The sequence below is a fragment of the Girardinichthys multiradiatus genome, chromosome Y, assembly GCF_021462225.1.
Source record: "Girardinichthys multiradiatus isolate DD_20200921_A chromosome Y, DD_fGirMul_XY1, whole genome shotgun sequence".
NCBI classification, from domain to species: domain Eukaryota; kingdom Metazoa; phylum Chordata; class Actinopteri; order Cyprinodontiformes; family Goodeidae; genus Girardinichthys; species Girardinichthys multiradiatus.
This window is the reverse complement of record NC_061818.1, coordinates 15,130,850-15,153,478: the sequence shown is the minus strand read 5'-3', so window position 1 is coordinate 15,153,478 and position 22,629 is coordinate 15,130,850. Positions and strand designations below refer to the sequence as shown.

The following is a 22,629-nucleotide window of genomic DNA, read 5'->3' as shown; positions in this document are numbered from 1 at the left end:
ATCACCCAGATAATTCCCCAATTCCAGAGGAGTTTCACCACTTTTTGTCACATAAATCAAACTGTCCGTGTCAATATAAATCAATCTGTCCTGTAACTTCTCCATGCTGCTGAGAAGTTTTAAACGTGCATAAGCGGTGGTGAATGCTGCTATAAACACATTATTTGTCTTACTTGGTGGATATATGACACGTTTGCTGTAGTTCCACTGCACTACACACATTTCAGGGTTGAAAAAATGAAAATAGTTAACCCTGTATTTACTCGAGAACATGAAGCTGAAAAAGTCTTCAGGGTTAGTGATGACTGTGGTCTGAGACAGATCACTTCTTTGCGCAAATTTCCCCCAAAAACTGTTTAAAAACAATTTTGCAACCTGCCTTTTGGCAGGATTCATCTCAATTTTCTCAGGGTCTAATTGGATGCCCTGATGCAGTTTGTAGTCGCTTATATACTTTGACTTACTCTCCTGATCCACTGCATCAGACGGATAGCCTGAAGCCTCCTGCTTACCCTTTAAAAAGCAATGAATGTAACCTTTAAAAATTGTATCACTTCTCTTTTCAAAATGCCACACCTCTGTGATTTTAGCAAGACGATAACTACACTCCAACGCTTTACAGAGTTCTACACTCGCCCAAACTCCCGTCAGAGCTCTGTCTTGATCATTATGCGTGCAAGGACCTGACTGGTAATTTAATTCAGCGCATGTGCGGCAGAGAGTGAACACAAGTTTACCTTGGGATGTTCTGTAAGGTAAAACAGGGAACAACAGGTTACGTGGTGGGTAGACCACAGCTTTGATTATACCGAAGTAGCTGCTGGGGTCATCAAAATCTTTGTAAATGATGGTGGGGTGTCCGAGGGGAAAAACGCAGTTGGCGTTTACATAAGGGTACAGAGATGTGTAATCCACATAGTGTACAGTTTCATCCGGTTCCGCTGTGTACCTCAACTTCATAGGACAGGTGCGTCCACCATACAGCGCATCCCGGGGTGATAACGGTTCGGGTGCATTAACTTTCGCAAGAAAGCTGATCACCCCTGGGTCTGATTTTTTCATTTCAATCCACTCATGCTCCCATATGACTTCGAGACGAAGGCCGTACACAGTTTGTAACACCTTGCTTCTCTCAACAGTGGCTGCGTAAAACTGTTCAAATGCGACCCCTCTCAACGGACACTTGTCATGAGGCATGTAACACTTTTTACAGCCGTGGAAAAAACAGCCATAAAATTCAAACGCAACTTTGACACCGTTAATCTCTGCATACCCATCCACTGAATATGGCCCGATTTTCTTTTCACCCCTATTTAATGCATGCTCGATAAATATGGCTCTGCTGTCTGCAATCCAGCCGAGCCATTGAATGGACGCGCTGGAGAACGTTTTACTGCTACGTCTGTAGTCCAGAGGTGATGGAATGGCTAAGGTTTGAGGAGGAAGGAAATTGGTTACAAAAACCTTCATGCAGGCTGATGCTATTGTGATACTTTTAAACGGATCCACACTTGTCTCCTTAAAGAACTCGTCTCTGAATTTTAAGCATCCTTGAAAAAGAATTTCAACGTCATTTTTACAATAACGAATAGCTTCTTTCTTAAAGTCAAAGACCTCTTTGCTCGCTTCTCTGTACCAGCTGCTAAACACCTGTTGTTCTTGAAGACTCATGTGTTCTACAGCGTAGCAGGATGGAGGAGGAAAAGCCCCTACATACTGGAGATGTTGTTCAGAGGAAAATAGGTGGGGAAAAAAACCCTTGCTTTGATCGGTAAAGCCTAACGCTTTCGGCATGGCACTAAGCTTCATGCACATGAAGGACAGGCTATCAATGTATTTTAACCTGTAATCAGGGTCGGTTAAACAGAGAACTTTACTCCCTACCATGACGATATGTGGTTTAATGCCTAACTGCAGCATTGCTGTGAGAATCAGGTAACCATCGTACCCCCGCGCATTGTGCGCTATTAAGGTGTAACCTTTGTACATTGGCCTCCTGAAATGCAGGAGAAATTTTTGGGTGCAATTCAGTCCATAAGCGTACCATTCATCACCTTTCAACGTTTTAGCACAGACCAGAAAGGGGGTATGCATGCCGCTCTCATTGACGAGGCATTCGAAATCATAAAAAATCAGTTTATCATCAAGCTGATTAATTGCACTGCAAGGCAGAATGTAACACTTATGATCATCGCATGTAACGTCTAGGCTGGGGGGTACATTTTCACCGCAAATACTGCATTTTACATTACACACGTGTGGTTTATTCGGTTTACTGATTGGAATAACGTATATCCGTTTGCATACTTTACACAGTTTTACTAACTCACAGTCACTGATAGGCCTTTCAGCACTATTTCTGATGCGCGGTTCCCTGTGTCTGCTGAAACATGAAGAATTACGACAGATTCTTTGACAGCCTGCACAGCTTACAGGATTGCTAATCTCTTGCATACATTTATATGTTCGACACACTGGACAATAACCTTCACAATGGTGTGTATTGGCATTCTGATAGCTGGCGTAACAGTAATTACAAATATATCTGCACCCCATAAAACCTTTGAGATTTTTTATCCCATAGTAATGACCTTGAAATAACAGCAAAAACAGAGGGTTTGAACGATCGGGGAAACTGGTCTCAAATTTACACAGAGCAGTAGAGCCCGTGGTTCTGTGAAACACTACAATTTTTCTCTTCAGAATGGTTTCAAATTTACCAATATCACTAAAAGTAACTGCTGTTTGCTCGTCGAGGCCTGCCTGATGCTGCCATCTCCTCCCCAGTTCTACAGCACGGTGATCCGTGAGCTCAGGATCAGAGACGTGTGCGAGGCTGATTGCAAAACATAACTGATTACCGGTATTGTTTATAATATACAAATGACGCATTTTCTTATTAAACAGTTCACAGTCTAACGTTCCTGCAGCTTTACGCTTAGAACCTCCTGCTGGGTCATTAACAACCTGAAGAACAAATTCCATGTTATTATCTACAGGTATATTTGCATTCGATTGTACTAAATCGTCGAGGAAGTTTTCGAAAGCAGGCAGGATCATATTTCCATCATCTGTAACAGTAAATGTGATGTGACGATTGAGATTTTCACCCACTAATTCCAGCTGCACAACGTCGTTACGTCTGGTTAAAGATCTCGCAGCGTCGGCTAATTCAATTATAATACGCATGATGTCTGTATAGAATGCTGCTAAATCTGGAACGTTACTTGGACAGGGCGGCGGTATGGTAAAAGGTCTCCTTATTTCATGGTTATTAAAATGTTCACGTTCAACCACAGCTGGAGGATCTCGCTCTATTTGATCAGAACTAACCGCTACTCCCGTATTGAAATTACCCCCGTGCTGATCTGCGGAGTGTGACGTAGAGGGGTTATGATGAGTGTCAGGTGGATCATTTTCCTCAATGCTGCTGCTGTGTGGAGACGGTTCGCTGTTCAAATCGGAAAGAGCCTGATTGATTACGTTTAAAACGTCACCGTGCTGATGTTCATTTATTAAATTTTCACTGTTAGCAGGAGATGCATTAACGGGGATTTCGTTAAGTTCATTAACTAAATTTCTTATTTCATCCAGGGCAAGTCTGATTACTTGATCAGAACTAACCGCTACTCCCGTATTGAAATGACCCCCGTGATGATCTGCGGAGTGTGTCGTAGAGGGGTTATGATGAGTGTCAGGTGGATCATTTTGCTCAATGCTGTGTGGAGACGGTGTGCTATTTTCTTCTGCATTAACGGGAATTTCGTTAAGTTCATTAACTAAATTTCTTATTTCATCCAGGGCAAGTCTGATTCGGTTATCCATTTTCTATGAACATAAGAAACGAAAATAAAAAAAAACTAACCTACAGAAAAAAAAAAAAAAAAAAAAAAAAAAAAAAAACACAGTGATCAGTTCAGTTTAAAATCACCTTGATGTCACCAAAATGCTTCTTTAACAGAATCTGACATGCAGCCAGAAGCGTTAACGATGAGGCCTTATTACGAAGATCCCGTGAGGCTGTAGAGACTGTCTTCCTGCGCTGTCCAGGTCTCGATGAAATCTGCTCCACCATCAACGTTGCCTCTGGAAAGATAAAGAAAAAAAAAAAAATAAAAAGATAATAAATATATATATATATATATATATATATATATTGAAATAATCACATTAAAGCTGAAAAAAAAAAAAAAGGGGAATTAAAATTAATTCAGTATGTATGTATGAATTAAAACGTACCGTTCATTAAACCACTCACTAGCGTTGCTCGGGATTGTAGCGCAAAGAGTCGCTGTCTTTTGGCCGGGGTTAAATATTCTGTAAAAACAGAAGACAATAAAAAGTTATCTTACGCTGCGCAGCACAGCGTTCATAAATAAAACAAAAATAGTTTTTAAAATACACAAGTTTTTTTTTTAATCTTACTCCGATTCTTTGCGGTAAAACCTCCAGATTTCACTTCTTGTTGGACTGAAACTGTGCCGTTCTGCTGAAAGCTGTCTTGATCTTTGAAAAGCGACCTTCTGGTGGGCGGATTTAATGTGGCATCTTTGGATGTATCTGTAAACAGGTTTATATGACATTTTTATTGAACTATGCTTAAAATACATATATATATTGTTTTTATTTAATTTTTATTTCCTTACCTTGCTCCTGCTCGACAACTATGTCTTCCACAGAGCTCTCAGTCGAATCTGTAAACAGTTTTATCTGAGGTTTAAAACAAAAGTCTCTAATAACACATAAATAAAATACATTCACTCTCAAAGAAAAACAGTTAGTTCTTAGGACTTACTTTCTGGAGGTGCCGGTAACTTATCCGGTGTGTCTTCAGGGGAAATGATGATAATTGGCGGAGGAGTATTCAAAGAATCTGTCGTAATTTCTGTGTTAGAAGAAAGTTCAGATGTAGTTGGGAGTTTTTCTTGTTTGGAGATAATTCGCCTCCTTAATTTGGAGTGTCGATTCCAGCTGCTGAACCCTCCAACTTGATCATTCGGGTTTACCTCTCTCATCAAATCTATAAATTGAAACATTGTCAAGGGTTAACTATAATATATATATATATATATATATTTTATTGCATTTAACATTTACTTACCATAATCTGATTGTGTCAAGATGAAATCATCAAGGTCATCAGCGGTGGGTTCTATGACAAAGAAACAAATATATATATATATATATATATATATATATATATATAAACAATATATATAAACAAAAATTTGAGAACATTCACATGCATTTAATGATACTTACTTACTTACTTACGTTTTAAGATGTCATTGTGCTTTTGTGAATTATCAGAAGAAGAAGCCACAATTTCCGGGTTTCCTGAAATATTTACCGACATTTTTTCTTGTCAGTACTGGTATTTTTCAATGTAACAAGTGTTATGGTTCAATGACATTCAGCATTTGAAGACCCTGACACTGAGGTCAACCAATGAAACAGAGCCCCCAACATTTACACACAGTATTTATACCAGAACATGACAGTGTTATCTCAACTGCAAAGACTATGTTTTTAAGACCAAAACCCTTCTTGAGTTCAAAGGTGATATGTTATCTAAGAAACAGACGTAACTGCCCCTTCCTGACATCGCCCCTAACAGTTGGATATAGAATAACTGTAACCCTGTAACTCTAAGATGAAAAAGTAAATGTTTTAGAAAAGCTACAGGTAACTAAAATTATCATTCCTTTTTCCTAAAATGGAGTCTCTCATGATTCAAAAAACAAACACATCATTGCTAGTCAATTTGTAACTTGGAAACAGTATACTGATGTTCTTTTTTTTTCTGTTAATCTGATATTCGTCTTACCTATTTCAGCTGCCTATGTTTTTAAGACCAAAACCCTTCTTGAGTTCAAAGGTGATATGTTATCTAAGAAACAGACGTAACTGCCCCTTTCCTGACATCGCCCCTAACAGTTGTAACCCCCTGTAACTCTAAGATGAAAAAGTAAAAATGTTTTTTAGAAAAGCTACAGGTAACTTAAATTATCATTCCTTTTTCCTAAAATGGAGTCTCTCATGATTCAAAAACAAACACATCATTGCTAGTCAATTTGTAACTTGGAAACAGTATACTGAAGTTCTTTTTTTTTTCTGTTAATCTGATATTCGTCTTACCTATTTTCAGCTGCTTTTCCAGTATGTTGACGCAGAAGCTGAAGGTTTTTCTCGTTCCATCGATGTAGTGAAGCACAATTTTTTTTTATTTACTTTTTTAGGTCTTTTCTATTTTGAACGGATTTAGACTGGCTCATATATTCAACAAATAGGTCCTGCTGTAAAGCAAAAATTAACTTACAATTCTGTCAGGTTACACAGTTCATTTATTAGGATTTCATGTGATAGGTCAACATTAAGTTGATTATACCTTTAAAAATATAAAAGGATGCATGTCTTTTTTTTGTTGTTTTGTTTTTTAGATGTATTAACGCCTGAAAAAAACATACAGATTATTAATAACACCCTTAAACACACCCCTGTGTGTTTTAATTGGCTCATTTAAGGCCTTCCCCGTAACACCCTTAAACACACCCCTGTGTTTTAATTGACTCATTTAAGGTATCGCCCCTAATGACGACAACCAATCAACATCCACTGTTACGCCCCTTGGACACACCCCCCCCCCCCCCCCTGCCCACATGGCAACCACATGGCGCCCATATGCCCCCCACCGGAAGTCCCGCCCACCTGTCAAAATGTTTGATGGAAGGGTGCACTTAAATTCTCTTATTTATTAACATTATACACTGTTATTAAATTATTATAATGGCGTACTTCATATTTTCCTGATTCATTTAATTGCTTATTAAATAATTGTTTTTTCACCTAATGTAATAATCAGGCAAACACACTCAGTGCAACACTCAGTTCAGAATGTAGTCTCCAATCAATGACACATCTATGTTTGTAGATTATGTGAGGAAGACATAATACACACAAAAAAGCTAGCGAGCACAGGGAGATTTTTTTCCTGTCAAGATTTAAAAAAACAACAAAAAAAGACTATTCAAAAATGAATTACACCCCTTTCACAGTGCCTTGCTCACAATGTTAATTCAAAAGATAACATCAGCAGTTAAGAGTATTGATACTTTTGTTTGTATTGATGATCCTTTGCCACAAAACTCATCTGAGAGGGTTATGTCAAAAATTGTATATTTATTATCTTGATGAAACCATCATGATAACTTTTCTTTATTTTGTGGTTAGTTAGACCACAGCTTTTCACTGTGCCTCATTTCTTCCTAAATCCTTTGAGACATTCATTCAGCATCTTATTTAACCATGTTTAACTTTTATAAGAATCAACTTTGTATGTGGATTGCTGCAGGATGTGGTTTAAACTTCAAAGCAGAAGCAAACACACAATGTAAAACAACTTAGTTGTCAAAAACGTTAACCTGCAGAGGTGGGTTAAGGTAGAAACTGCAGAGTTGGTCAGTAAATAGTAAGGATTCTGAAGACTATTTTGTAGTCTGGTTTCAGTCACTAGTCAGGACCATGTTGGTCAAATGTGCCACAATCCAATAAAATAGATCAGTCACTAAATAATTCCTTATACGTGTTATAATTAACTTTTAAAAAACATTTACAATAAATAAATACATGACAAATTAATCAAATTTGAATAAATACATATGAAAAAGAATGTACAATTATTTCTGTATTTATAAAAAAGATATTATTTCACTGTAGGTCATCAAACTAATTCTAAGGTCTGATTGGTTAACCTAAACTACAAGCCCAATTAAATCCAGTCCTCTTGATGGGACCATTTACCTGCTGCCTTTCTTTGTTGTTTGATGGATAAGGCTGACAGAGTACATAAATTCAGGGTGTGGTAATTAAGCCAATAAATACTTATTCATTAAATGGCAAAATAATTATACATGTTTTATGTGAATACAAAACAGTTTTTGTGTGAGTAACTAACCCTAACAAAATTTTTCTGGTTGAACTTTTGTGGTCAATGCATTTTCTACATTTGTTGCTGTCAGTGTATTAGAAGCTTAAATTGAACTCCAATGTATGTATTCTTGTACATATTCTGAGGCTTTTAATGTCTGCAATCTGCTCCTTCAAAGACTTTCTGTTGCCCTCTTGTACCCAAACTCTTAAAATGGTCTCCATTTATCAAAATAAAGTCCCGTGACCTGAAAAAAAATAAAATAAAACAACAAAAAACACAGTGCTTGGAAAGATTTTTATATAAAGTCATTGTAATGGTTGATCAAATAATTCTTATTTCTCACATACATATTCATACATCCACATAGTTACATATTGCAGTATTAGCACTCTAGAAACACTAGTAGCCTTGACTTTTGTTCAACAAAGATTTTTCTTTACACAACATGAGTCACAAATTAAAAGGGAGTACATCTGTACCAACTTCAACATATTAGAAACTCACACAATAGTGTTTGTCTTGTGCGTGTCGCAAGATAAAATATGGCACATTGTAATGAATTTATCATTGATGAAAGCATGAACATGGGCAGATATAGCCAAGACACACTTTTATTCCTTAAAGATGTTTTTTTTTTACCTTAAGCCTCTAAAGTCAATGTTCCCTCACATCTGGGAGCAGCTGGGATAATTTTCTTTGTTTCATGGAATAACACATCAACACTCTTGCCTGACTAAAATCTTACTCTGACATTTACATGGTTGTGTTAAAGAATGCGATTATATATATAGGATATAACAGTATATAGGATATACTGTTACGGTCCATTTATCTCTGAGGTCAAAAATCTGGAAAGGATGTCACCCCGAATTTAAATATATATTCCAGCTGAGAGTTGGAAAACAAGTGGGAACTGAGAACCTACTCTTAACGGCTAACTGTTATAAGTAGTACAAGTTGTCATTACATTTTATGGATGAAAACACTGTAACATGTCCAGTGTGATTATCATGATTAGTGACTGATTTCATGACATACAAACCAAGAAACTTAAACTGAAATGATATTAATAGAATTTCATGAGAAAATTAGCACTAGTAAGCAATTGGCTAACTAGCTTGTGTGGCTAACTAAGCTACAGTCGTGCGAGCATTTGCCATTTAATTCAAATGCCCAACACATTAGTGTGTGGTGCCTCTCATGTTTACTTTGTTGAACTTACTCTGTGTGTTTGGGGTGTTAGTCAATGGGAAAATGTTGCTCTCTTTTGGGAGGATGCTTTAGTAAACCTGCTAGCATGACTTCACATTGAATTCCTGTCACTACATTACATTACATGTAAAGCAGTTAAACAGTGCAAATCTATGTTTTATCATATGATAGTTAATATGCCAAGAGTTACCAACTCCACAATCCAAGAACAATATGGTTAAGATATTTGGCTATTTGGTATAACTAAAGCCTTTCAGCACAGTATTTCCTTTTTGCATGTAAAATAGGCCTACATTAGGTCAATTAGAAATAAATTACCTGCAATGTAAAGTCAGCTAAATAGTGAACTCAATGTAATAAGGTATAACTATTACAAAATCACTGCAGGGGAAAGGAAAGATTGATCGGTTTTGGCAAACCTTTAAGATTTTAACAATTTTCCAAGACTCCAAATGAAATAATACCACATTCATTGTCGCTCTATCAATGTCTCTAAAATCACAGAAACCTAGAAAAACAAGGTATTTGTTTTCACTTTGACTTCTATGAGTTTACGGGATGTTCTTGTGGAAATTAGTATCACTAACCTTTGAACCCAACTTTTATCCATTACCCTGCAGCAACAGATGTATCACCCTCCGGAGCTTGAACTGCTGAATAGAAGAAAATATGCGAAAGAGATGTTCAACAGTCGAGTTGGAAATGCCTTTAAAAGAGATGCTACTGGTCTGATTAAGCCATCAGAAACTTTCAGGAAGAGTGAAACATAAATAAGCTCTTTTGGCTTAATATCATTCTTTTTCTGCATATTTGACCTGTGAGGTCTGAAGTGGTAATAGGGCTACATATTTTCAGCATTCTAGTTGCTGCAGCTCAGTTGGATATAATCTATGTCCAAACTGCAACCAGAGTCTGATTATTTTCTGCATCATGATAACACCTTGCCTGGAATTTGCTAATTATTCATAGTCATTCATCATTTTAAAAATCCATTTCTTTTTCTTTTTAAATCCAGCTGCGTATGTAATTCTGATATTGTTTAGTACTCAGAAATATCAAACAGCCTATTATTCTCCAGAAATCATCAAATCCATATAGATGTGTTGAATGCTCCAGTTAGGTGATTCCAACGTTGCCATACATTTAACAAAGGTAATCATACAATTTCATTGTGTAAGAAAATCACAAGCTTCAATTTTTTTTTTTAATCCATCATCAAAAGTCATTCTTTTCAGCTCTACATCTCTGATACAGAATGTATGAAAACACTTTTTTTCTTTATAGTCTCTTTTGTTCAGGAGTCAGAGACTCTCAATTGGCTCATGTTTCTTTTTTTTTGTTTTATATGAAATAATAAGTCTTCAGAATGATATGGCACAAGATCTCTGACCTTTTTGAGAAGGCAGAGATATTTAACAACTGAAGACAGTTTATTAGCTACAGTTGGACTTGATGACATTAAATTATCAAGATAAACCCTCTGGGTTGATAATGTCAAACATTTCCCTCATTTTGTGTGGCTCTGTTGATCTACTGCTATTACTTTACCTTGATAAATGGCATATGAAGGTTTCCTCAGAATTAGACCCCATTAGGCCCCATCCACACAAACCAGATATTTTGCAAAACAGATTTTTTCTGCTCAGTTAACGCTTCCCCTTCACATGCAGGCTGCGTTTTTGGTGATTTTTTAAAGTTTGTTTAAAAAACTTTAACTCCACTAAGTTTGTTGCATGTTCAAATTGACTCATTATTAGGAGATTATTAAAGATTATGATGTAGCACCCTGCTTGGCGCATGCCCATGATTGCTGTCTAGGCTAGAAACCTCAACCACAGTGAAACTTATTTTTGTCCACAATTTATCCTGACTTGCTTCCATTAAACTTGAAATGTAAGCTGAGGAAGTTATTTGACTAAAGAAAAATACTACAAATGTGACAGATGACATGAGTTAGAATTGCTTTGGAAGAATCTTTTGAATCTTAAACCCAGCATTACTTGCTGGAAAAATATTAGAGAGCAATCTTTTTTAGCCCCCAACATTCCCAGGACACACCACTCACAGACCATTTCAGGTTCGTAAATTATTTACCCTAATTCCCTAATGACTAAACATAACCCTAACCTTGATCCCTAAAAAAAACATTTTTTCATTGGTAAGTTTTTGAGTAAAACTGTGTTTTATTCTAAGCGCACTTGAACACTGACAGGTGTTTCCTTTGTGCATGTGACAACCACAAATAATTTACATGAATGAACCAGAATAGGTTTCAGAATGTGGGGACTTGGTGAGAGTGGTGTTGGGTCATATAGCTCAAGTATTGCTTTTTGCTTTAGATGTCTACAGAAAATTCTGATGTCAAGAACATTGCTTTAAAGTTTATACTTCCACTTAAAGTGCACAACACACACACATTGCACTTCTCGTTTTAAACTGTAGATGGTGCTGCAGATACAATCTGCATTTATACAACAATTGATAAGAGAAGAAGGTTATATAGAGGATGTGCCTTCCAAAAACTAACTCTAAATTGTTTATCTCTAACTTGTTTTTTGACATTTTGCAATAAATATCCCCTTGGTATCTATATTTAACCATCTTCAGACTCTAATTTAAAGCTCTTCATGTTTAGGAAATAATATTTGCTCCTCACACGGAAAGCTAAAAAATGGGGATGTTCATGACCCACCAAACTGAAAGACCACTAAAAAAGTTGCCAAATTGATGCTCATGTAAGGGCATGCAATGGTGTTTCTGTTCTGAGAGGCCCTTCATGAAGACAGAAAGGCAGGCATGAACCAGATGTTAAGAGTATATAATATTGTAAAGCTATTCATTGTTATCAACCACTGGGGCAAAATGGACTCCTACAGATTGTGTAGATTTTTCCAAACCAGAGGAGTAAAAAATCCATTTCAAAAATACCTGGAGAGGTGGAGATAGGGCCTGTGTATCCTACTGCTAACTTCAGCTAATGGAGGTAATTCAGAAATGTGAGCTCTGGCATGCCCCCAGTGCTATGTTAACACATAACAGAAGTTTAAAATGAAGGGCTAATGCCGGCTCTTTCATTAACTGATCAATTCTAAACTATGCCACAAATTTCCGTCATGAGAGAGGGCTTGTTCTGTGTCGTCTTGAGGCCGCATCATCGTGTCTTACTTTCAGTAGTTCAGCAAAACCTCCCCTCAGTCTTATTTGCATGTTGAGGTGTGGCGTGTCCAACACAAAGCAGCATGCTAGGGAACATACAGAAGCACACATGCATGTCAAACAGCTTGGTCACTTGACCAAAGAGTGTCTAGTCTTTGAAATGGACTGGATTGGACGTGACTGGTTCAGACCAGGGCAGGTGAAGGGTAAGACTCTTTGTCCATGTTGCTGTTGAAAGCACTGAGCGGTGGAAATAGAGGTGGGAACTGGGGTCTGGCAGCCGAGGTCTCTAGAACCAAGCAGGGAAAACAGAGTCAAAGAACTGCCTTGGAAGAGGAATCGCATCTTTGCATGTTGTGTTCGCCTGTGCTCTCCTATATGATCAAATCTTCTTCAGATGTTTTCTGACATTGTCTGATCATGATGCCTAAAGATCCCACTCATGACACAGAAAAACAAGTAATCAAGAATGCTATATTTCCTTCCTTCCTTCCTACCTACCTACCTACCTACCTACCTACCTACCTACCTAATGTTTTCAGTACCAACATGTAGCATGGGTAAAGGTGTAGGGTAAAACAATTAAACATGTTCCCCATGTAAAATGTGCCCTGGAGAGTTCAATATTGCACTTTTCATGTTTCATAAATGTAAACATCTTAAGCGAGGGTTTGCTTAATGGTCAATGATCTGTGCAAGAAGGACTAACATTTCAGTTACCCTTCTGAATAAATAGTAGGTTCCTGTAGTTTCATTGACAAAAATGTAAATGTTCCTTTAAGATACAGTACTTTAGATATTTTGTTGATGGAATATTTTATTACATTGAGATTGCACTGGGTAGAAATATAACTGTGTGGCTTCAACTCAGCCACATAAGGGTTAGTTAAGGAACTTGGGCAAGTCTATAAGAATAAGACTGAAAGGATGATGTTGGTTGCGTGTTTGGATTTCATGTAGTGACTTCATGCAAATGCATGTAAATACACAATACTTTTCAAAAGTCAAGTCATTGATTCAAAATTCATACTTTGACTGGTGCTGTATATGTATGTTGGGGTGTGTGTCTGGCGTCTCTGATCCAGTTTGGAGGATTTTAGCCAATATTCCTTAGCTTGCCAAAACAAGTTACAGGTCAGACTATCGCATGTGTCTGTGCCCGAGGCTAAAGACTAATGTCATAAAAATCTCAGATGTACTCCCTGTCGATGTCCCAAAAAGGATCTCTGCTTTCTAGATAAGATATTTCATACGGTACATTGTAAAGGTATTCTAATACTTTAGGTTTTTTACCATTTTGTCATGTTATACTGTAACTTAAACTGCACAATACATCAATATATCAAAATTTATCCACGTGTGCAATATCTCAATTGCAAAGCTGCTTGGATGCAACACTTTGAGAAATATTACATTTCAAGTGACATGTATGCAAATTCTGAATGGCAAAAATATTGTTGTCCTATTAGATAAACTTTAACTCCCCTATTGTCCCATATTTGATGAATAGTTTTATTGGCCTTAATGCTTAAGCTCACAGGGAGTGGTGAAAACATTGTGATGAAGGGAAAGAAATTAGATTTTGAAATTCTGAAAATATTATAATCAGTATTTTCAGTGAGTTTTCAGTAATGCCATCTCAATTACTCATTTCCTGATGTTGTGCATCCCTAGATACAACTGCATCTTCTTGTTACAAGCCATGTATGGGACATGCCAAAAATATGGAGGAAAATGCTTTGGTCAGGTTATAGCAAAATTAAACCAACATGCAAAATGCTGTTTGGCAAAAAAAAATGTATTGGTCTATTGGCCTTCCTGACTTAAACCTTTCTACTCTTCCATCTTTCCATACCCCCTTCCAGATCTGTCTTATCAATCAAGGCCTATGAGAAGTTTCGTCTTCTCCTCCTCTTTCTTGCTTTCATTTTTCAGGTCTGCAAACACCTGGGTGAAGAAGTGCGGGTCAGTGTTGATCTGAAGCATCTTGCCACTCATCCGGTTGATGATCTCCAGGCAGCGATCCCAGAAGGCTTCCTTCTCTGCTTCTACCAGGAAGGGCTTTAGGGGATAGGAGATCTCATTGCCCATGTAGGAGTAGGAAAGATAGAGGCAGGTGAGCAGCGAGGCCTGAAGCTCACGCTCCGAGGCCACCTCGGAAGAGACCACATCCCGGCACAGCATGTAGAGGAAGACCACGTTGGCTGGAGTGATGAAGCCCTGATCCTGCCAGCCCTGCAGGAGCAGGGAGCGGTCCACGCTGCGCAGCCACAGCACTGGATCTGTCGGGGACAAGTGCTTCAGTCTGTAACAGCGACGGCAGAGGAACTCCCCAAGGCTACGCATCAGTTCACTGGTGGAAGCCTGGGTTTAGAAAAGAGAATATAGGTCATTAAAAAGAAACAGAACGTGCATGGTGGAGGATCTGTCGAATTGATACAGAAAGATTAAAAACTAAATATTTGGGTTACCTGGACGATGATACGTTTTGGTGTACCAGCAGCAGTGGAAGGCTGGATTTCAGGTCCTGTGAGGGAATTATTTTTGGCGATTACGGCAGCTACGTTTGCAACGGTCTTGGAGGTGGGCATGTGGGAGGAGGTAGTGGTAGTGGTAGCTGAGGGGTCCTGACCGGATGAGCATGACGTGAGGTTAGCACAGGACTGAGACTTCTTTAACTTTAAGCTGTTGGAGGCTGAGTTGGTTGTGGTGGCTGCATGGCCTTCTGGAGACCTCCCTTTCCCGCTATCCCCAACTTCTGATTGAAGCTTCTTGGAACCCTTCCTCTTTGCTGATACAGCAACAATCCGTTTCCATGGCAAAGCGCCAATGATGGAGGGGCGTTTGAGGGACTTAGCTGTTGCAGCCTCCTTGGCGTTCTTGCTGTTTTGGACAGCTGTATAGTGGCCCACTGTGGCTGGGCCATCCTCAAAGAGAGCAGCTTTACGGTAGCTCGGAGAGAGCGATAGTACTGTTCCCATGATGTCTGATCAGGCTCTGCAGACAGACTGGGTAAAATGGGTAGAGGCTCTTTGACTGGTTAAGACAAAGAGCTCTAAGGGGGACAGAGTGTCTTACTTGTGGAGCAAATACAACCTGTGAGCAGAAAACAGGATGGAAAAGTTACTAAAGATGACATTTTATACCAAATAAATGTCTTTCATTGGTACATCAACAATGGTAGATAGTTAATCAATAATAGGTGATTGAACTGAAAGGATCTCAGCAACTGTTACATCAAGTAGCTTATTTTTGCTGTGCAAAGCTATAAGTAGGTTAAACTAATCCTGTATTTTCTTCTCATTGTAGCAGAAAGAGAAAGAAAGAAGATGAGAAAGGCAGTGAGGAAGAAATGGAGAGGGAAAAAGAGGAAAGGATGGCAATGTCAGCCTGAGCAATGTTGGGAATTGATGATCTTAACAATATCAAAGTAAACTAAGATGGCATTTATTAAATGTTCATAAAACATGAGAAAAATATGCATAAAAGACATTTATTAAGTGATTATGTAGGCCAACAAAGATTATGGCTCAGAATTTCATGCTACGCCACTGTGTATGCTAGTGTTAAATGTGTTGGAATAATATACAATTCATAATCGATTTGTGTGGTATTATAATTCCACCCTGAAAGATTGGTTAAATTGCATGATTAGAGGCCCAAAAATATAACCATGATTAATGTCTGTAAACCTCTTTCAGTTAATGACTGACTTTGTTAGTTAATGACTTGATTTGTAATAATCATATTGATTTATTTTGTCTCACAGAAACCTGGCTGCAGCAAGATGATTGTGTTAGTACAAATGAGGAAACTCCTTGTGGTGAGAGCAGGGAGCAGGTGGAGAAAAAGCAAGAGAGATGGAAGTTTGCCCTGGAAAGGACACGAATGACAGTTAGCCAGAGCGAGAAAGAATACATGTGTGTGAATGAGAGGGATCAAGTGGAGCCGTGAGGTTAAAGGGAACAGAGAGAAAGAAGATGGAGGATTTTAGTAACTTAGAGTCAACAGTCCAGAGCAAGGGTGAGTGTGGAAAAGAGATGAAGAAATGTGTCCAAGCAGGTTGGGCCGAATGGAGAATAGTGTCAAGTATGTTGTGTGATAAAAAAGTATCAGCGGAAATGAAAGGAAAGGTGTTCAAAAAGGTGGTGAGACAAGTGATGCTGTACGAGAGGAAGATGTTGGGACATGTAAAGAGAAGGGATAGTGAGTACATCGGTAGAAGGATGCTGAGGCTGGAGCTGCCAGATAGGAGGTCTAAAGGAGGACCACGGAGAAGATTTATGGATGAAGCGAAAGAAGACATGAAGGTAGTTGGTGTGAGAGAAGAAGATGAGGAAGATAGAGTTAAATGGAGACAGATGACTCACTGTGGCGACCCTTGAAAGGGGAAAGCTGACATAAGAAAAATTAGTTAACTCCTTGTAATTATTTTTATTTTCACATTCCTTGAAACAGTGGAAAAGTAGGAGGATTAGAAACCATCTTTCAGTCAGACTTACTGATTAATCTCAGGCCAATTAATAGCTACAGTTCTTTGAATATCTAAACCTTAGTTTTCCTACTTTAAATTGCAAACCACTAAAAACACTTCTGTTTCTTGTTTTAACATGAAGTCCACAATTGCAGTTAAAAGCCTTTAGCTGATCCAAAATGCGGCAGCAAGAGTTCTGATAAAAATGAACACGAGATATCACATTTCTCCCATTTTAGCTTCCCTTAACTGGCTTCCTGTTAAATTCAGAATAAATTATAAAATTCCCAACTTTTGCATTATTTACCATTATTTCAGCTTTGAACTTTATGTTCTCTCTATGTTTTTTTTCTTCAGAGAAGCTTCATCTCGCCTGGCTTTCTGTTTAGCGGTGACACCTTCCTGGAGGGTGGCATCGGATGAGCTACTGCTGCTAGCAAGTTTATGTTCTCCTTCTATAGATGATACACTTGGTCCTGTCTTCTAGTGTTTAGCCCCGTCTTTCCTTGACAGCTATTGGCTGAGCTTCTACTGCAACTAACTGTATGTGCTCTTTTTTATCCTATAGATATGAAAACTGGCTCAGAGTTTATCTGCTTAAGCTATCTTTTTCTCCTATATGAAGCCACTAAAGGAACTGCTATTGCAATTAACTTTTTACTTTTCTTTATCATAGAAAGTATTCCTGTATCATCTGTGCTTTAGTGTGTGTGTGCTGAGTCTTCTCCAACCCCCTAGCAGATGAGTCTAGTTCTACTGGAGGTTTCTTCACTGACTCGATTCAATCTGCTGGGTTTCCTTAGAGAGAAATATTTTCAACCTAATTAAAAAATAAACTTGACTGCATTTGTTGTTAACTAGGGTTAATTGGAATGGATCTACTTGATTTGGAATCTGTATAATTTGATTGAATTGACTTTTTTGTAAAGTGGTTTGAGAAGGCATGTTTTGTGATTTGGCACTATATAAACAAACTAAATTGAATTGAATGTAGTAACATGCTTTTCTTGTGACACAGTGTCTTCTGGTGTTACTAAAAGACTGGTACACAATAGTGACTATAATCTCAACAGTTAAGGATAAACCCTCACACTTGAGTCTTTAGACATTTCCTGGAAGATGTCTGGGAACCTTTTCGGATGACTTATTGTCTTGAAAAATAAAAGATGACGTTCTGGCATAAAACCAAGTCAAAAAACACAGAAACAGGGACTACTATAATAGGCAAAATGCCTTGCAAAAGCATTCATGTCCCTTGAATGTTTTGACATTTGCCACATCACAAACAAGGACATTAATTTATTTTATTGGGACTTTATGTAGGTCTATCACGAGTCAACACACTGTACAACCAACTTTTGCTGCAGTTACAGCTGTAAATCCTTTGGTGTTTATCTCTATATGCTTTGCATGTCTAAATAATGTTTGCCCATTCTTCTTCACAAGATGGCTCAGGCTCAGTCTGATTGGATGAAAAACATCTGTAAACAGCAACATAAAAGTCTTTCCACAGATTTTCAATTTGATTTAGCTCTAGATTTTAACTGGGCCAATGTAACATCTGAATATGGTTTGATCGAAACCAGTCTGTTGTATCTATGGTTGTATGATATGGCCATTTTTCTCCTGAACCATCACAAAGCGTCTAATTGTTATAAAAGAAAATTGAAACAAGGTTTTAAAATTTTCACAAGTGAAAGAAAATGGGGCATGCATTTGTATTCAGCTTCCTTTACTCTGAAACCCCTACATAAAATCCAGTGCAATTAGTTACCTTACAAAAAAAACCTTAAACCTTAGGAAGTACTGTACAGGTCCTTCTCAAAATATTAGCATATTGTGATAAAGTTCATTATTTTTCATAATGTCATGATGAAAATTTAACATTAATATATTTTAGATTCATTGCACACTAACTGAAATATTTCAGGTCTTTTATTGTCTTAATATGGATGATTTTGGCATACAGCTCATGAAAACCCAAAATTCCTATCTCACAAAATTAGCATATCATTAAAAGGGTCTCTAAACGAGCTATGAACCTAATCATCTGAATCAACGAGTTAACTCTAAACACCTGCAAAAGATTCCTGAGGCCTTTAAAACTCCCAGCCTGGTTTATCACTCAAAACCCCAATCATGGGTAAGACTGCCGACCTGACTGCTGTCCAGAAGGCCACTATTGACAACCTCAAGCAAGAGGGTAAGACACAGAAAGAAATTTCTGAATGAATAGGCTGTTCCCAGAGTGCTGTATCAAGGCACCTCAGTGGGAAGTCTGTGGGAAGGAAAAAGTGTGGCAGAAAACGCTGCACAACGAGAAGAGGTGACCGGACCCTGAAGAAGATTGTGGAGAAGGGCCGATTCCAGACCTTGGGGGACCTGCGGAAGCAGTGGACTGAGTCTGGAGTAGAAACATCCAGAGCCACCGTGCACAGGCGTGTGCAGAAAATGGGCTACAGGTGCCGCATTCCCCAGGTCAAGCCACTTTTGAACCAGAAACAGCGGCAGAAGCGCCTGACCTGGGCTACAGAGAAGCAGCACTGGATTGTTGCTCAGTGGTCCAAAGTACTTTTTTCAGATGAAAGCAAATTCTGCATGTCATTCGGAAATCAAGGTGCCAGAGTCTGGAGGAAGACTGGGGAGAAGGAAATGCCAAAATGCCAGAAGTCCAGTGTCAAGTACCCACAGTCAGTGATGGTCTGGGGTGCCGTGTCAGCTGCTGGTGTTGGTCCACTGTGTTTTATCAAGGGCAGGGTCAATGCAGCTAGCTATCAGGAGATTTTGGAGCACTTCATGCTTCCATCTGCTGAAAAGCTTTATGGATATGAAGATTTCATTTTTCAGCACGACCTGGCACCTGCTCACAGTGCCAAAACCACTGGTAAATGGTTTACTGACCATGGTATCACTGTGCTCAATTGGCCTGCCAACTCTCCTGACCTGAACCCCATAGAGAATCTGTGGGATATTGTGAAGAGAACGTTGAGAGACTCAAGACCCAACACTCTGGATGAGCTAAAGGCTGCTATCGAAGCATCCTGGGCCTCCATAAGACCTCAGCAGTGCCACAGGCTGATTGCCTCCATGCCACGCCGCATTGAAGCAGTCATTTCTGCAAAAGGATTCCCGACCAAGTATTGAGTGCATAACTGTACATGATTATTTGAAGGTTGACGTTTTTTGTATTAAAAACACTTTTCTTTTATTGGTCGGATGAAATATGCTAATTTTGTGAGATAGGAATTTTGGGTTTTCATGAGCTGTATGCCACAATCATCCATATTAAGACAATTAAAGACCTGAAATATTTCAGTTAGTGTGCAATGAATCTAAAATATATGAAGGTTAAATTTTTATCATGACATTATGGAAAATAATGAACTTTATCACAATATGCTAATATTTTGAGAAGGACCTGTAGTTTGCCACAGAACATGTAGGACACACAGCACAAGTTTTTTGCCTATGTACAAGACATTACTTGTGGCAAAGCAAACCCTGTGCAGCACTCTGAACATGCCATCCACCATTTGAAACATGGTGGTGGCAGCATCATAGTGTGTTTATAATTTTTTCAGCAGGGCAGGAAAGCTGGTCAGAGCTAATGGGAAGATGGGTAGGACTACAGATAGGGTAATATTGAAAGGAAACCTATTAGAAGGCTTGAGACTGGGGAGCTTTACCTTTCAGCAAGAAAACCACCCTAAACATACAATACTTGCTACGGTAACTGCAATGTCAAAAGGTTGTTCAACAAACCATTCACTGAATACAAATGCATGCCACAGTTTAAGATTTTCATTTATTTATAAAATGTTTGATAACCCTGCGATGGAATGGCAACCTGTCCAGGGTGTACCCCGCCTCCCGCTCATAGACTGCTGGAGTTAGGCACCAGCTTCTCTGCAACCCACCATGGAAGCAGCGGTAGAAAATGACTGACTGACTGTTTGATAACCATCTACAATTTTTTTTTTCTTTCGTGTAAAAATGGTCTTTCACATAAATTTGCAATAAAATACATCAAGGTTTGCAGTTGTAATGTGACCAAATGTGGAAAAATTCAAGGGGTGTGAACACCTTCGCGAGGCATCCAATGAACAGTGTTATTAACTGCAAATATGAATTAAGAAGGGTTGAATAGCTGTAGGCTTTATCATGTATAAGTGCTGAAAGTTATAAAATAGGAAAGGTGTTACAAGGGTGTTTAATCAGATTTTTGCAGTACCGTGTTTCAATAATGTAATGTACATTAGCACACAAAATGTTGTGCAATGCAGGCCTAGATGTTACGAGTGATAAATAATGAAAATACACATTTCATTGCACAGGTCATGTCAACAAGCCACTGTGGTTGGAGGCGTGTTGCCCTTTTTGTTGCCATGACACAGGCAGCTGGCATCATTGGCATTATATAAGAATCAAGAAAAGGCCACATGCAGAGGCAGTAAAAAAGAAATGTGCGCAGGCATCCATCTTAGCTTCAAAATGGAAGCCTTGAATCTACCCCCACCACCAGACATCAGCCCCCGCGCGTTGCGCCTGCTCCAACCCATGGTGTACAAACATGTTAAAAAAAACAATAAGCTGATTTGTGTTCTGTTTTTTTATGCAATTAATCAGAATGATTACGCCAGCTCATACTGAACCACTAAGTGCCTGTTCTTTAGCCCTCTTTTTGGACTGTCTTGCATGAGAATAAAACATACATCTCTGTGTTTTCCTACCGTCTAATTAATCCACTATTCTTCTGGGATCCATGTATCCATGTATCGACTTTCCTTCTTGAAGGATTGCTGATTCAGAATTTAAAAAAAACTACCCACTATCGGCATCCACTGTGGCACCAGAAGCGGTTAAAGCGGCTTCCGTTCCCGCTGATAACCTATATAAACAGAGCCTGACGCGCTTTCTGCCCCCGTTTCATTCACTGAGGGTCCCTCCTTCGTCGATGGAAATACGGACCCAAAATAGATGCGAAAAAGCGCCCCGGAGCGAGAGAGAAAATGTCTTCCATTAAGAAGTGATAATCTGGTCGGTTGAGGCTGTTGCCTAAGAGCTGTTTGACCGTTATCAAACATAAACGAGACAACCGGTTTGGATTTGAAAACTTAAATCACAACAAAAGCTGAAAAGGTTGAGGGGGTTCGACGAAATCCAAAAATAGAGGGCAGATATTATCTCAGTGCACCTGCCAGAGGAAGAGAGAGATAGAGAGGTGGAAGCTAGAGAGGTGGAAGCAAAGACAGACAGTCGTTGCTTGGTTGCGGGCATCTGCAGTTATTCGGGTTGGATGTGGGACGGGAAGCGGCGGTCTCTGATTGGCTGCTTCCTGGATACTGCTGATGCTGCTGCACAGTCGCGTCGTTGCAGTCATTGGCCCGCCGCTGGATTGCAAGCCTATAGAGAGCTTCCCTGTCCGAGGTGCTGAAGCTGCTAAGGCGGGGAAGCCAGATGCTGAGAAGGAGCTCGGTGGAATTTTAAAAATAAGCCTCACTAAACACATTGTGGCTCTTAAATCCACCAGAAGATGTCAAGACAGCCTCATACCAGAATGCTGATGGCTGATTGCAGTCACACGCTTTGCAAATGTTTTTTGGTTGAGCTATTAATCCTCTTCCTCAACTGCCTTAATTTCTGATGACAGAGATATTGGAAAGTTCTGAAATGCCAACTCAGATCGTACAGTATGTACTGGAAAACAATGGGACGTTATCAGAAGTGGGATTCAAACCTAAGCCTCTAAAGGAGACTGTGACCTGAACACCTGGATAAAGAGAATCGAGTCATTCATTTTCAAAGAAAGTGTGCTAATCCGGGTTTGTTGAGGTACTATAGCATTTGTGTAAGCATA

General features: G+C 38.9%; 1 protein-coding gene across 2 annotated transcripts; it reads right to left on the bottom strand.

The window, feature by feature from the left end:
- Nucleotides 1-8,210: 8,210 nt before the first annotated feature.
- LOC124864989 (cyclin-dependent kinase 5 activator 1-like) lies at nucleotides 8,211-22,067 on the bottom strand. Of its 2 annotated transcripts, XM_047359960.1 has the most exons (6): nucleotides 21,503-22,067; nucleotides 14,770-15,394; nucleotides 14,246-14,662; nucleotides 12,490-12,587; nucleotides 12,308-12,384; nucleotides 8,211-9,795 (listed from the first exon to the last, which is right to left on the bottom strand). In XM_047359960.1, exons 2-5 carry the CDS (start codon nucleotides 15,277-15,279, stop codon nucleotides 12,318-12,320), a joined length of 1,092 nt encoding a protein of 363 aa, XP_047215916.1. In that variant the 5' UTR covers nucleotides 15,280-15,394; nucleotides 21,503-22,067; the 3' UTR covers nucleotides 8,211-9,795; nucleotides 12,308-12,317. The 2 variants fall into 2 exon arrangements, with proteins under 2 accessions (XP_047215916.1, XP_047215917.1); XM_047359961.1 differs by lacking the exons at nucleotides 8,211-9,795; nucleotides 12,308-12,384; nucleotides 12,490-12,587 and having other exon boundaries at nucleotides 13,098-14,662; nucleotides 21,503-22,063.
- Between the last annotated feature and the right edge of the window lie 562 nt (nucleotides 22,068-22,629).

Excerpts from the sequence above, each read along its gene's own strand:
- LOC124864989 (XM_047359960.1), bottom strand. The coding sequence starts at position 15,279 with ATGGGAACAGTACTATCGCTCTCTCCGAGCTACCGTAAAGCTGCTCTC. Across the intron at positions 14,663-14,769 it reads CAAAACGTATCATCGTCCAG|GCTTCCACCAGTGAACTGAT; the intron begins GTAACCCAAATA and ends TTCTAAACCCAG. Across the intron at positions 12,588-14,245 it reads ACCCGCACTTCTTCACCCAG|AGACCTCGGCTGCCAGACCC; the intron begins GTGTTTGCAGAC and ends GCTTGGTTCTAG.